The sequence below is a fragment of the Rutilus rutilus genome (assembly GCF_951802725.1).
Source record: "Rutilus rutilus genome assembly, chromosome: 21".
Lineage (NCBI taxonomy): Eukaryota > Metazoa > Chordata > Actinopteri > Cypriniformes > Leuciscidae > Rutilus > Rutilus rutilus.
The window spans coordinates 19,426,747-19,442,642 of NC_140226.1; the positions used below are offsets into that span (position 1 = coordinate 19,426,747).

General features: G+C 35.3%; 1 protein-coding gene and 1 long non-coding RNA gene across 2 annotated transcripts; one reads left to right on the forward strand and one right to left on the reverse strand.

The window, feature by feature from the left end:
• Positions 1-519: 519 nt before the first annotated feature.
• papss2a (3'-phosphoadenosine 5'-phosphosulfate synthase 2a) lies at positions 520-15,077 on the reverse strand. The gene is made up of 12 exons (XM_084393133.1): positions 14,851-15,077; positions 9,701-9,815; positions 8,545-8,780; positions 8,062-8,200; positions 7,811-7,929; positions 5,934-6,047; positions 4,817-4,928; positions 3,634-3,839; positions 3,205-3,340; positions 2,728-2,996; positions 1,933-2,162; positions 520-1,046 (listed from the first exon to the last, which is right to left on the reverse strand). Exons 1-12 carry the CDS (start codon positions 14,875-14,877, stop codon positions 905-907), a joined length of 1,845 nt encoding a protein of 614 aa, XP_084249259.1. The 5' UTR covers positions 14,878-15,077; the 3' UTR covers positions 520-904.
• On the forward strand, positions 3,235-7,961 carry LOC311280735. Its single transcript, XR_014625718.1, has 5 exons — positions 3,235-3,350; positions 3,645-3,855; positions 4,824-4,918; positions 7,457-7,735; positions 7,826-7,961. It is a non-coding gene; the product is annotated as an uncharacterized lncRNA (long non-coding RNA).
• Positions 15,078-15,896: the final 819 nt, after the last annotated feature.

Sequence of the window (15,896 nt, forward strand, 5' to 3'; positions counted from 1 at the left end):
CATTTGCTGTTAAATCTTTAATAAAACAGTGTTATTCATTATCGTTTTTGAATGAACAAAATAAATATTTCCCTATATGGTCCCCAGATAACAACCCCTTTCTTGTGACATGTAAACAAAATTATTCAGGTTACGATGTAAAATCTGACAGCAATTTGGGCCACATGAAGACTGCTTTGATATACGCTAAGTTTGGGGTCAGTAAGATTTTAGCAAGAATGCATTAAATTGATCAAAAGTGACAGTAAAGACTTTTACATTGTTAGAGAAAATTTATATTTCAAATAAATGCTCTGTTTAACTTTTTATTCATCAAAGAAAATAATAAGAAATGTTTCTTTAGCACCGAACCAGCATAATAGGATGATTTCTGAAGGATCATGTGACACTGAAGACTGGAATAATGATGCTAAAAATTCATCTTTGCCATCACAGTAATAAATGACTTATTTTTTATTTATTTATTTACTGTACCATTTAATCAAATAAATACAGCCTTGGTGAGCATAAAAAAAACAAAAACATTTTAATCTTACCGTCCCCAAACTTTTGAACAGTAGAGTAATTGCTTCATTTAGATTACAATCGATATATATTTTCACTTAAATGCACATTTCTAAATACAATTTAAGAACAAGATCTCATAATCTCTTTGGAACTGGCCATCTATTAATCAAGGCACATCAGTTTAAATTTCACAGTTGAGAAAGCATGTTCATATTTCCCTTTAAAAACAACGCTGTTGTAATATAATTATTCACAGGAAATCTTGACCGCCTTTTCCACCAGCTCGTTGTAAGTGCGCACCTTCATTTTTCAATGCCTGAAGTAGTTCTAGAGGCAGTGTGAACCACATACTCTGTGATCTGAGGTTTTCTGCGTTGGAACTTTCTTGTATGTGTCATCACTGGTCTTTCTGTAGGGAATTGTAATACTCGGTGAGGACCTTCCAGGCTTTAGGGGCCATGAAGCCCTCAGGAGGGTTCTCTCCACTGCGAGCAAGCTTGCGCATCTTGGTCCCGGAGATGAACTCAAACTCAGCATGTCTGAATTGAAAAATAGAGGTAGAATCAGTCTAACTTTCATGCTTCAGATCCACTAAGCAACCAATTTACATGGAATTTTTTTTTGCATAAGTTCCTGGTTATTGCCAAAAGACATTTATATACCTCACATCTATTCATAGTTTTCACGTGGCATCACACACTTACTGGAACTCCCACCTTTAGGGCAAAACAAGGCGTTCCTCCTGTTTTACATTGCGGCACTTTAAGTGTTTTCCGCATTAAGCATTTTAGAATGTCCTGCTGCTTTTAGTGATTGAAATACTGCAGCAGGTGCTGTGTATGGATCACAAGTGCCCAAAACTCGCAAAGAATTTTGTTCACGTAGAAAATTGACAGGCCTGTGCTGCAGTTCTGTGGAAGATGTGCCCTCAATGGCTCCGTATCAGTCACATGACTGAAAACTATGAACTGGAATTTTCCATGGAATGCAATTTCCATTGGAATGCATGCAATCAGCATATTTTCAATGATTTAAATGCACATTCATCTGTTCCTGTTAATGTCTTGTGAAGTACTGGAAATGCTTTCCATTTTGGTCATTTTTATTACTTTTGCACAGTGACATAATCGATGAGCACAATTAATTGAAATGCCAAGAAACGTGAGTCATGAGACTTTGCTTACAGGGCTTTTTCTGGTCTGTATAATATTTTACTTTCATTTCTTTGGAAATCTGTAAAAACAACTCTGTGTTTTCTTTTCTCAAATGTGTTTATACTATTTTTGGTAGATTGTTATGTACATGTAAATATGGTCAGTGTGTGTCATAACCATTGCCACAGTCAATTAATGGATACCAATAATAGAGATTTAAAAATATTTCAAGTACTGTTAGACTTTTGCACTTTATGCACGTCAATCTCACCTATCTTTGTCATAGAAGTCCATAGCTTTCTTGGTCTTATTGTATGCAGCCACTCTGAAAGGGATAATCGTCACAGAGGTGAGTCCAGGTGCCATGGACAGAACTTTACCTCCATGGGTTGGTTCATAAAGGTCCTTCCCTGACTCTGGGTGGGGCATCCCAGCAGGATCACGACCCACAATGTAGAAATTAGAACCTGCTACCATCCTTGCACGACAGTGCCACTGGACCTGACAGACACACGGACAAGGTTAGTATTTGTAAGGGTGGCACTTATATGTTATGTGAAAATTAAATGAATTAATGAGAACCTTAGACTATGAACCGGATATAATTTTAGATAAATCTCTTAAAAAATATAGCTTTATTTAATCAACCATTCAAAAGATTTTTTTACATATATTAAAATGTAATTTATTCCAGCATTATTTTTTTTAATAATCCTTCAGAAATCATTCTAATATGCTGATTTGGTGCTAAAAAAAAACACTGCTTTTTATTATCAATGTTTAAAACAGTGATACAGGATTCTTTGATAAATAGAAAGTTCAAAAGAACATCATTAAATGTCTTTACTCTCACTTTTGATCAATTTAATGGATCCTTGCTTAAAAGTATTAATTTCTTTCAAAAATAAAATGAATACACCAAAATATTGGATGGTTGTGTAAACTAAAAAAGTGCTTAAAAAATGCTTAGCATTACTAAAATCTGTGTGTGTAAGGCTAGAACTTCCTAAAAGGGCTCTATATGTCATTGTTCATAGGCATGTATGAAAGAACACCTAGTACGTACCTCTGTAGGCCCAGCGTACATCATAGGGGAGGGAAAGATGGCCACAATGGTGGACTGAGGGTCTAGAATGCCGTCGTCCAGCACGGCAGCATGCTGTTTCATTCTCCATTCAAGAGGCACGTCATCATCTTTGGTCCAGCCACCCAAGGGATGCAAAAGTAGCACTGGTCTACGATACCCATGTTCCTCCAATCGTCGACGCGTGTCGGTCATTAAAAGGGCGTGGCCATTGTGCACCGGGTTCCTCAACTGAAAAGCAAACACTGCGTCTGGGAAAACAATGAAATTGTCAATTCCAGTTAGTGCTTTAATTGGTTTAATTGGAGGTCAATGGGGTCCATTAACTGTTTAGTTACCAACATTCTTTGTGTTCAGCAGAAGAAAGAAATTCATACAGGTTTGGAACAACTTGAGGGTGAGTAAATAATTTTGGTGAACTATCCATTTAACTGTCCTCTTAAACCCATTTGCTTATACCTGCTTTCATCTCTTTAAATCTCTGCTTCAGCTCACTTGGAGTGAGACGGTACTGATCCAGTCCATCATTCCATCTGATTCGCTCCAATACCTCTAGCTCACCCCCTACCAGCCAGTCACCGCTTTCCAAAACCATCTATTCACAGGTAAGTGGGTAAAGAATGTAGTTAATGTGCATTTGTGAGTTATAACAGTCATTCATTGCAACAGTTGTATTCTCTTTTTTTCTTCTTTTTTTTTAAAGCAAGTATTATGAATTTCAGTTAGTTAGTTTTATTATTTAAGAAACAATTTGTGCCATTTCGGAGCCATTTTTCTTGTACAAATAAGTTACGTGTATTCAGCTGAGACTTCTTAAAAGGTTTCCTCAATACTTTTGTATTTTTTATGCATTCATTATCATGACATTGGTTAAAAAATATTTAATACCTTTATGTAAGGGTGTTTGGGACAGGTTGTCCCCCACTGGTGAGCACATCGCTCTTCCTTTCGATGTTCAAAGAACTCTGGGCTGCGCAAGATGGCGACGCGTTTTCCCTGGTACTCCAGAGCCACAGCTGCACTGCCTTGAAGACGTTCTTTAATCTCGCTGGCAACAGGAAGGACAATGGGTACTGAGAGGTTGATGATACCACCTGTATTTAGGGATAGGTAAGTTAATCAACACATCACTTTATTTATTTATTTATTCAATAATTAAGGAACAAATGTAATCATTTAGCAGACGGGTTTATCCAAAGCGACTTACAAATGAGGAGAAGAACAATACAATCAATTAAACCAACAAAAGGGCAACAATAAATGCTGTGACGAGTCCCAGTTAGTCTAGCACATTTTTTAAAAATAAATAGAAAAAAATAGATATAATACAAATAAAATAGAAAGTGTTAGTATTAATGGATCAAGCCATTTTCAAGAAATGGCTAAAGACTCAGCAGCTCAGTTTGCATTAAACAGATCATTCCAAAAGCAAGGAACAGTCAAGTAAAAGTCTGTGAAAGTGATTTTGTGCCTCTTTGAGATGGCACCAGAAGGCGCTGTAGACATAAGTCTAAAGTAGTGAATTTAGGTATAGGGGAGCAGCAGAGCAAGTGATTGTTCGCTATAGGCAAACATTGGTGCCTTGAATTTGATGCGAGAGGCTGTTGGTAACCAGTGCAAACTTCAGGTGTGACGTGCTCATTAACATCATCATTAGCTACCTGCTCGGTTAAATGCTGCTAACAATGTATGTCAGTACACTGAATATTATTTGCTTGCATGCAATTGAAAATACTGCCTCCTCCCCTGACCGATGTTTGCTGACTAACCCAATTAAAGCAAGCAAAGCGTGTGAGTTTCACAGAAAGCCAGATCATTGCATCATTCTGTCTCCTGCAAGCAGCACTGCCACCAGCTATTTTATGCATGAAACATCTTCTTTTTCAGCCTTCTGCTGCTGGTGCCATCGCCAACATTAAGACAATTATCCTGACTAAGTGTGATTACTTGTGTGTGGAATAAAAACGAGTTGTACTAATAATTGGAAGGAGTTGTCTAGTGCTGCAACAAGAGGCTGCCGATGGCTAAAACATTTGAGACACCTTTTTAAATGTGTGTGCTTGTATGTTACCATCCAGGAGGGTGTTGAAGTGAATGACTTGTAGGTATTCTCTCTCCGTCATGAAGCCCTTTAGAGGACTGGCCCATCCTTCAGCCAACACCTGCACCCACTGTAAGTCTAACTGCACACACAAACACAGAAAGCTGTTTATAAACGGAAAATGTCTGTTGTGATTGATTGTCTGTAGGAAGGATTATGTAACAACTTTGCGCAATAATAAGTGAAAATATGTCTCAAGTCCCCCTTTACTCAATAATTTTATCCCTTAAAACTAATCGTTGATAAACGAAATGACATATTTAAATATTTTTTCCTGTGAAAAAATTTATTCATGCCTTAAAATAGCTTGAATGTAACTCTACACCCTTGCTTCATTTAGTATAAGCGGACACATGAATATGCATATTAGTCCCCGCCTCCACTCACTCATACAGGGTCGTCTACAAGTCGATGTATCAGAATGGTAATGCGTTTTATGTATCGCTCTCTACGATGTTGGACACATAACAGCTAATAATGTGTTGCTAATGTTACACAAAACTATGTTCCCGTTCGCCATCCTAGAGTCAGAAAGCTGCCTTCTAAAAATTTGCATCCTTAGAAACTCAGAACGTCAGTGGAGAAAGGCATATAGTTCATCATAACATCGTAAAATACATAATTCACCTGATTTTTCATATCAACAGAAAAATATAGCGGGATAACCTGGCTTCTCTTGAGAGAATAGTTAATGATATGCTAAAGCTCACTCACACAATGATATGATTGGTTATAAGGTAGTTTGTGACGTAAGAAACACAGACGATTTCAAACCGCGTTTTGGCGACTGTCTGTTTTTCACTGGAGTTTTAAGGAGAAAATACTCATCAATGGTGTTGACTTATGAAATTGCACATGGTTTGTCTTAAAGCATATTAAAAACACCACATAGACATATAAACAACATTAAAAACTTTAAGAAATCATTATTGTTGTGGGATTTTGGAATAAATTTGCATCGTAATAAGGGAACACTGTTCACAGGCTGCTAAAGCTGCTATGTGTCATCCTGTCAATAATTCACTCATATTTATGAACACTTGAACGTGAGTGGTCCCTGGCCTTGAGGACTAATGCTACCTGTTACCTTGGTGATGCTGATAGAGGGCAGGGTGTTTGCGTCTGCCTGTGCCAGCTTGAGTCTGTTCTCAGGCACAAACAGTTCATTAATCTCCTCTACAACTCCACTGGGAACAATGCTCTGAGAAAGACAGAGAAAGAGAGATCAAAGAAAAAGAAAAAAACGTATTCATCTAATGGCATGTGCCAATATTACCTTGAGCTATTTCTACCTGATCTGACCCTTGAAAAATACTTTAATTGCTGAAATTGCAATGAAGTCAGGTTTGTTCAGTAATAGTAGATAACTTCCTTGATGTCAATGACAGCAGTTAATTAAAATTTTACTGCATGAAGTACGTTACAAGTACAAGTACATTTTAGGTTTTTTTTTTTTACCATTATTAATGTGGAGGTGAAGATTATAAGTATAGAATAGTTTGTACTTTCATACTATAATTTTTTCTAATGTTCGCCCAAGGAAAGTTGACATCATCACCCTTTGTTAAAATATTATTAAAGATTTTATAAGGACTTTGCATTGTTGTGCTTGAAATCAATTGTTTTATTTGTTACACAACTGCCAAACTGTGCAGAAGTCATTTTTTGCCAGGCTATCATACAAAGAAATTATGAACACATGCACTGCCAAACGAGAGAACTAAAAAATTATTAATAACTGGTTAAGTTATAGTCAAAGTTAGCTGTACTTTGCATTTTTTGCCAAATAATTTTGTCAGATAAATTCCTTAACCAAGTTTACCATAATGAAAAATAAATATACTAAAATGTATTTTAAATACATTTATTTTATGCTAAGTATACTACAAATACATTTACATATTTATGTCCTTAAATACCCTGCAATTGTACTTTTGGTATACTAACTTGATGTACTTAAAGTCTGCTAAATTGGATTAAGTCATTTTGTACTTTGTGGTTATCTGGAAATAGTGCTGAAGTTCAACTAAAGATATACTTAAGTATATTTGATTGTGCTAAAGTGGAACAAGTGCAAGTATACTCTAGGTACACTTTAAATATCTTTTTTTTTAATATTATACAGAGATCCTACTATCCTTACTAATAGTGATATTAAACACATTTAAGGCTTAATTTTAAGAAATGTGCATTGTGCAATAAAAAAAACCTCCAAATAAAGTTTAATTATATTTATATCAGTAAGTCTTAAGCGATATGTTAGTAAATATGTTAATGGATTTGTATACTTAGTATGAAATAAATGTATTTTAAATACATTTTGGTAAAGGTTTTTTTTCACTAGGGTAGTGTTGTGTTTTCCCTTCATATTTAAAATAAAAATAATAATAATAATATTTTCCTTATATTTTTATGGTTTAATACTAGTAGGGTAATTAAAAACATCTTTGGTCAATACTGTATATAATAAGATGTATACTATTTGCAAACAATCAAACACTTCCGTAGTGTTTTTTAAGCTCTTAATTATGAACTTATTGTATGGAAAAGATTTATGTATGTTGCATGTCTGTTTGTTTTTGGATTTCTTTTCATGTTCATGTTGGTCAGTTTCCCGCCAGGATGAGGAGGAGGGAGGGTCGAGCTAGCCTCCGTTTTGTTTGACAATACTTTGAACGTCAACAAGAAGTGGCGTCTCCCGACATCGATTAGAGCAACTTTAAAGAAAGAACCAGATTCAATTTTACTACCAGGAAACTAGAGTAAAACATTCTGCTCTATCTATTAATGTTGTGGCCTTCAGATAGATATGTAGCCAGAGGCTTGTGGTAATATCTGACAATGGCTTCAACCTTGGACTTCTGACCATGAGGTACTCTAAAGATAACGGTAGGCTATTTGTGCACCAATTGAGAAATGGTAAATAAAATGTATTCCCAAGCCTGTGTTCAGCTCCTGACTAACCTGCTCCTTCAACAGGTTCACCACCTGCTGAATGCATTCGTTCACTGTGAGCTCTCCCGTCTTCAGAATCAGCTCACAAGTCTCTGGACACTCATACATAGAATCTATACCGGTGAAGCCTGGGTGAGAAATGAAGCATGGAAAACAGGGGAAGATGGGAATGAAAGAAGAAAGTTGAGTATATTTATGTTTAGTCTGCTCTTTTTGCAGGATGTGTCTATGGTTTTCTGTTAAGTTGACTTTTATAGTACCTTTAATCTCCCCAGCTCTTGCTTTTTTGTAGAGTCCTTTAACGTCTCTGCTCTCGCACACCTCCAGAGAAGCGTTTACGAACACCTCAAAAAATGGCAAACCGGCTTTCTCGTGGATGCTTCGGGCCTCTGCACGGTCCTGCAGAGTAAAGAAGTTGAGCATTATGAAACATTTTATTAAAAACAAAGTGTTTGTTGCTCTTTGTGTTACATGTTCACTTGTCTGTTCGGCTTATTCTCATTTGTATGTCGCTTTGAATAAAAGCGTCCACTAAATGAATAAATGTAAACACCTTTTGTACTGCAGTGAAAAACCCATCAACATATATCCTAGAAGACACATTTGATTTAAAGCAACCTTGCATAAACTTTCTAATAATGTTGTAATTTTGTTTTGATCTTTTGATTCAAATCAAAACCTAGTTCAACCAATTTCACTGGATTAGTGATAAAATAATCACAGTCGCTGGTGTGGTTGCTCACTTTGGTAAACGGCGAGATGAAGCTTGTAATGCAAACAAGCCCAGCATCTGCAAACAGTTTGGCCACCTCAGCAATACGCCGAATATTCTCCTCTCGATCCACAGAAGTAAAGCCCAGGTCCTTATTCAGGCCGTGACGGATGTTATCACCATCCAAAGAGTAGCAGGGAATGCCGTGAGAGACCAGATACTCCTCTAAAGCAAATCCCAATGTTGTCTTACCAGCCCCTGATAGACCTGCACACACACACAAAGGCAATGAAATAAGAGATTCCTTACATTTGGATATAATTTGAAAAGTGACAGTAAAGACATTTACCCTCGGTTACACAGACTACAATGCTGTTTGAGCTGTTTTAACTAAAGGGAACTTGCACTGACATGTCTTAAAATATGTCAGTGTCATTGTTTCGTCTCAAGATGCACACCAGTAATGTTTTTCCGTAAGGCACGTTTATTAAAGCTACTTAAATATCCTAATTGAACTGGCTTAATTCAAGCCTCGTCTGTGAAACCGGGCCTAATAATGTAATGGTTTCTACAAAGATATTAAGCAGCACAACTGTTTTCAACATTGATAATAATAAGAAATGTTTCATGATCACTAAATCAGCATATTAGAATGATTTCTGAAGGATCATGTGACACTGAAGACTGGAGTAATGTCTGCTGAAAATTCAGCTTTGCCATCACAGGAATAAACAACATTTTAAAATATAAGATTTTTTTAAATTGTAACAATATTTCACAATATTACTATTTTTACTGTATTTTTGATCAAATAAATGCAGCCTTGGTTTGCATAAGAGAGAAATATTACTGAATATTTTGAATGGTAGTTTATAAAACAGTAAAATTCCCATGATTTTTCACTTCTTTTTAAGTAAATAAAAATGTGCATAATGTGTGCAAGTTGTATGAATCCAGTGTAATATGAGTTTTAAGGAATACATTTCTGTTTTGGTGTTCTTGATCCATACTGATGGGGCAGTGGAGGTACATAAGGCAAAAACTTATTAGTTGGCACCTGGGGTTTAAAGTTCAGACCAACTTGTTTTACAGGCATCACAGGTTTGTGACTTTATTTCCCCATTTAAATTTGCTTTGCCTGACATCTTGTGTGAATTCTCCTGGTTTAAAGTAAAGAAATGCATTACCTGTGAGCCAGACTGTACATCCTCTGAAACCTCCTCTGGTTCCTACGATCTGCCCCCTCTTGCTGCGGCTGACATGATGAGCTTGGAATACCACATTAGTGGACATTTGCAGATCCTACAACACACACATGGAAACATACTAACATTTAGAGCCATTTTTAGTGTAGTATTAGTATTTTATACACTATACCTGAGCACAGGAATACACAATGAGCTTTCATACTCCAGTTACATTTTCCGTTTACAATACATCCACATTTACGCATTTGGCAGATGCTTTTGTACTATTGCCTTTTGACATCAAGGACGTTTTTTGTCTTATGTACCTTCAGAGCTTGTAGCCACATTGCATTCAAGGGATATATGCAATCCCTGGGAATCAAACCCTATATTGGCATTAATAGTGCCATGCGCTGCTGTTTAAACCACAGAAATGCTGTAACTTTTCATGCACTTTATTCTAATACACTAATTTACTCACTGCAGTTTAAGTCTCATAAACAGATCCACAGAAAAATAATAAAAAATAGTAATAATAAAAAGTTTTTTTTCATATATATATTTTTAATGCCTTTTTACAGTGCATTTACAGGCTGTTTGGTTCTAGTATTTAATAAAAACTGCTTCTTGTTTTCCTGAGTGCAGGGTTCGTACACATACTGTAAATGAAATTCCATGACTTTCAAGGATTTTTCAAGCACTACTTTTTTGGTTTTCAATGACTACTACCATCTGAGATCTCACTTTTCAAACAATATCCTTATCTTTTCAATTCGAAAAAAGCTAAAAAGATAAGCTAAAAGCTAAATGCCATACAATGACTGTGGCAACTTTAAGTATTGGACCATTAACAAAACCCTAGAACTTTTAGTGTATAAAAGACCAAATAGAAAGTGTATAACCTTATTCGATTCTTATTAAAAGATGTAATAACAGAAGAATAAGGATTTAATTTGTAAAATGTAAAGCATTTCATTGTAACAATCTAATGACTTGATTGCACTCAAATATTATAATGTAAAATCAAAGTTTATAATGGCTATATTGTTCAATAAATAATATTTTATATTATAATGCTGGCGTACTTGGTATTGAGAAGCAAGGTTGTAAACAAGGAAATTATTTTAACTTTGAACAACACCTTATAAAGCGTAACTGACAGGCAAAGCGGCTCCGGGGTGAAGCTGAATCTGACGTTTTACTTTAAAGAGATCAATCCATTGACCAGCGCTGTACCATTTATTGGGAAATCCTCTTGACCATTGAAAGGGTAGTGATACTATGACAAAGATATCGCTTTCCTCATTTAAACACATTTTGTTTATATGAATATATGACTGACCTGAAGAATGAAAGCTGTATCATATACTTGGACATAGGGGTGGGCGATATACCGGTATTAACCTGTAGAAATTTGTCAACCGGTAGAGATTTTGGACTATTGTCTCTATCGTGTTTTTTTAACCCTTGCGGTTTGAAAACAGGTGATTTTAAACCGTTGAAACACAATTGCAAAGAGAACTAATTTCAGTATATGTGCGCGCTCTCTGAGAAATGAGAAACGCGCGACATTAGAGGGCGTGAGATCTAAACTGAGTGCTTTTTGCCAACTAATTGGGCTTGAACGGTTAAATATAGGCCTACATACCTATGTTTCAGTGATGTATTTGCAAGTAAACAATCATTTATGTCTAAAGTGAAGGTTAACAGTAGAGTTCACTTAACGCACAAGTATATTGGATCCGTGCAGTCGATCTTAAAGTGACAGCATCCAGCTGTACCTGCTGTCATTATTAATGCTAATCAAACGACAAAAAAAGAGAGAAAATCTCTCACTGCTCTTGACTGAATCACTTTTGTAACTTTAAAAAGAATAAATGTATAATTAATTTACACATTAAAGACTGTGCAGTGTTTCTTATACATACTTTCTAGGGCTTGAAGTTTTTTAGGTTGGTCTATTTCATTTGTGTCTTTGTTCTATTGTAATTTGTTTTCTTTGCTCTTTCTTTATCCCAGTTTACTTGTCTTCGGTAAGCTGGAGAGTTTTTTTAGGCATTCGTTTTTAAATGATATTGAAAATGGTGATAAGAATTATGAAATTTCATAATATCATAACCGTATTTAAAGCAAGAATAACTATAGCGTAATATAAGATTTTGGACACATTGCCCACCCCTATTTGGAAATATATGAGTAATATCATGCTCGTTGCCAAGTTTCACAATTTTCACAAAAATATGAATCAGCGCAAATGTTTGCGACATTTATAATAAGAAGAAATGCTTTTTAAGCACAAATCAGCATATTAAAATGATTTAGGATCATGTGGCACTGAAGACTGGAGTAATGATGCTGAAAATTCAGCTTTGCCAAGCAGGAATAAATGACATTTTAAATTATAATAAAACAGAAATGTTTTAAATTTTAATAATATTAAGATTAGAGATCAAATAAATGCAGCACAAGAGATTTCTTTAAAAAAAAAAAAAAAAAAAATTTGGAGTGGTATTATATGTGTGTGAGGCAGAAATCAAAGCAATGGACACAATATATTTATTAATCCTAAAGATGAAACATATATAAGCAGAATCATAATTATGCAAGTTGCTTTACTTCTCTTTTTCTTAGTTTGGAAAATCCATATGTGCTGGGAAGAATTAACTGTTAAATGCACAATGGATGTAGGATACGATAGAAGAAGGACTTAAAATATCAGTGTTACAGCTATTGGTCTCAAATTGGGAGTTTAATACAACGTGGTTAGTGTACAGTCATTATAGCCATAACTTCTTTATACATCTCTCTCTCTCTTACACACACTCATACGTTGTGTTGTATTGCCTTAACCCCAGTTCCCTGCAGAGCTCCTCTCTGAGAACTGAGTTGGAAAAATACTGTTCGTGCAGGACGAGCTGCAGGAAAACCAACGCTGGTCTATAAACAGACCATTATATTCATTAATTAGGAATGTATCTGCATCAACTTTGGACAGGACACAGACCCATACACAGGTCAGATATAAAAAATATTGCTGGCTGCTACATGTCAGATAAAAAAAGGATAAATCATGCAGTAACCACTCAGTCAATGATGTAATTTATCTGTACACTCTCACACACAGCCTTTTCTTTATACCCCCGTCTCGAATTTACTTGTGGAGTGCTTGAAAAACAAATAGATTCATTCATTACACACCCTACATGGCTTCCAAAGAATCCAAATAACAGACCACCTCTCTTAAACGCACACTTTTTCTCTGTTAAGACAGACATGCAGAGTCAGTTGGCTTATGAATGAACACTGTACTAACAGCCTGAATATGTGAATGACTTGCATGAAATAAGCTGAATATACTCTGACCCCTGAACAGGGTTTAACAGACTCTGGACCGTTTTCTTTCTGACTGCATGTGCAGATGACATATTTCAGTGTATTCTAAGACAGCAAATCAGGGCAGAGAAATCTTGTAACATCTTTGATGGTTTGATAAAAATATGGTTTTATACCGGACTCTGACACCTGGCTATCTACCACAAACGGAATGTGGAGGGACTTCTTTGTCCTTTTGAGTAGAAAATGACAGTGAAGGCAGCCATTTTCACAGCTTTATTCCACATACTTTAATCACCAAAATCACAGTGTTATTTTTTTCAGCTATAACTTGAAGTGATTTCTAAAATATTTAAATGATATGTTCAAATGTATTGAAAATAGGCAGTTAAGAACTGCTCCCTTTTACTCTTATCTTTGAGAAGGACTTTTTTTTATATAAAGTTAAATACAAAGTAAAAAAAATTATCTGAGTGTTTATAGACTCAATATAAAGGCACATGGCCTACATGCACGAAAAACACCCAAACAACCAAGTGCGATAGTTTTTTTCAAGTGCACATTGCCTCACTAACTGAACTCTGGTCTATGACTCAACTGACATGAACTTTGAGACAGAGAACTACGGCAAGCGTGAAACATTTCATATTGTATAGATGGAACTGTGCTATTTCCAAATATTACAAGAAATGATTCCAATATCTGTACAAATATGATTTCTTGTAATATTTGGAAATAGCAAATTACAGGAATACTGTTTATTTTCTCTAGCAATGGTTTTGTATATTGGTTTCAAACATCTATTTCATAACTATTCCAGTATTATCATATTTTAGCAGTACAGTGGTTTGATAAACAAGTGAACACAATCAAATTACACTGGGATATTTAGACAAGCATTAACTAGGCTATATAATAAAGGTCGATTTTTATTAAATTTTTCTTACATTTTTAATTTGACAAAGGTATTTTCTCGTAAATGGCATGGTGTCACATTATTTTAAATGGTATAAATGTATAGACAATTTATTAATTTCAGTAGGCCTACCTATTGACCAACATAATGGTGTTATAGGCTATTTCTGTATATTACATTTTACATTTATTTCATGACATGAACATTCATAATTGGTTTGCTTTTTAAATTTAGCTACAAGGCCAACGTTTATGTTCTCACATTTCTGTTTAATATTAAAGGGATAGTTCACTTCAAAATGAAAATTTTGTCATCATATACTAACCCTCAAGTTGTTTCAAACCTGTATGAATTTCTTTCATCTGCTGAACACAAAAGAAGATATTTTGAAGAATGTCGGTAACCATGTCGGTGAAAGTCAATGGGTCCAGTTTGGTTATTGACATTCTTCAAAATATCTTCTTTTGTGTTCAGCAGATGAAAGAAATTCATACAGGTTTGAAACAACTTTAGGGTGAGTATATGATGACAGAATTTTCATTTTGAAATGGACTATCCCTTAATCACTTAGTTTACAGTATTATTTCAGTTATATATCCTACATTTAACAAGCTTTTTGTCCAGCCAGTATGTCTAGCCTAACACAGATTTGAAGCAGAGCGCTTGCCCAATATCTCCCAAAAAGATCGCAGACTGTTATATAACACTAACACATTAAAAAAAAAAAAAAAAAAAAAAAGTTGTCTGACATTACGGCGAACCCCATTCACGCATCTCAGACAACCCTTGCTAAACACACCGATTGCCTAAAGAACGCCAACGAAGAAAAAGACAGCCCAGACAAAATAAACAATCCACGACAGAGAAGTTTTGCCAGCTACGGCTCCTAGTCTAATCTCACCGGTTTTAGTGTTGTGTTTCCAGGCATCTCGCTCCGGTGAAGTGCGCTCTGGTTTGGACTTTCGCTCGGAGGCGGGGCGGACTGAACGCGCAGGTGAACTTAAAGGAGGTAGCCTAGTTTGTGGAGATGCAGACAGAGAAGCGTTTTTAAGAGCGATGCGCGACACGTAGCATTCCAACGGCCCAGCTTTCGTCCCACCTCCCGGGACCTACAATCTGCATACGGCTGAATGGAGAGCAGTGTACCGGTATGAGACTGTAAGCACGGGGGAGGAGGGATCAAGAGCTACGGGATAGAAGGGGCGGAGAGAAGGATGTGAAGAGAAAAGAACCCCTTGTTCTGCGTTCATGTGTAAAATTAAAATGATTTTGGGAAGAGTGCAAATGATTTATGATTTATTTACTTTTTTTAAACTGTCGTCAATTGCCCAAAAGACATTTTAAACAAACCGATAGGCTATATAAAAAATAAAATAAAATGAAATTTGGTTTGTTAACATTAGTTAACATGAACTAACAATGAACAACACTTACATAGCATTTATTGAACTTTGTAAATGTTAATCACAACATTTAGCCTATTTATATATCACCATTGTAGGCCTATCTGTTAACATTAGTTGATGAACATGAACATTTTTATTAACAAACAATAACAAAGGTTAATAATTGCTGTAAAAAAATACAGGTAACACTTTACAATAAGGTTTCATAACTACTTGAGTTAACATGAACTAAGAATGAACAATACTTCTACAGAATTTATTAATCTTAGTTAATGTTCATTTCAACATTTACTAATACATTATTAAAATCAAAAGTTGCATTTTTTAACATTAGTTAATGCACTGTGAACTAACATGAACAAACAATGAACGACTGTATTTTTATTAACTTACATTAACAAAGATTAATAAATATTGTAACAAATGTATTCGTCATTGTTAGTCCTTGTTAGTTAAAGTATTAACTAATGTTAACAAATGAAACACTGTAAAGTGTTACCAAAATATATTGCCCATTGCGAGTTAATACATCAACTAACAA

Coding starts and splice junctions, on each gene's coding strand:
- papss2a (XM_084393133.1), bottom strand. CDS start 14,877: ATGCCTGGAAACACAACACTAAAACCG. Junction 8,201..8,544: donor TCATCTCGCCGTTTACCAAA/GTGAGCAACCAC, acceptor TTTACTCTGCAG/GACCGTGCAGAGGCCCGAAG. Junction 2,163..2,727: donor TGTACGCTGGGCCTACAGAG/GTACGTACTAGG, acceptor TGTGTCTGTCAG/GTCCAGTGGCACTGTCGTGC.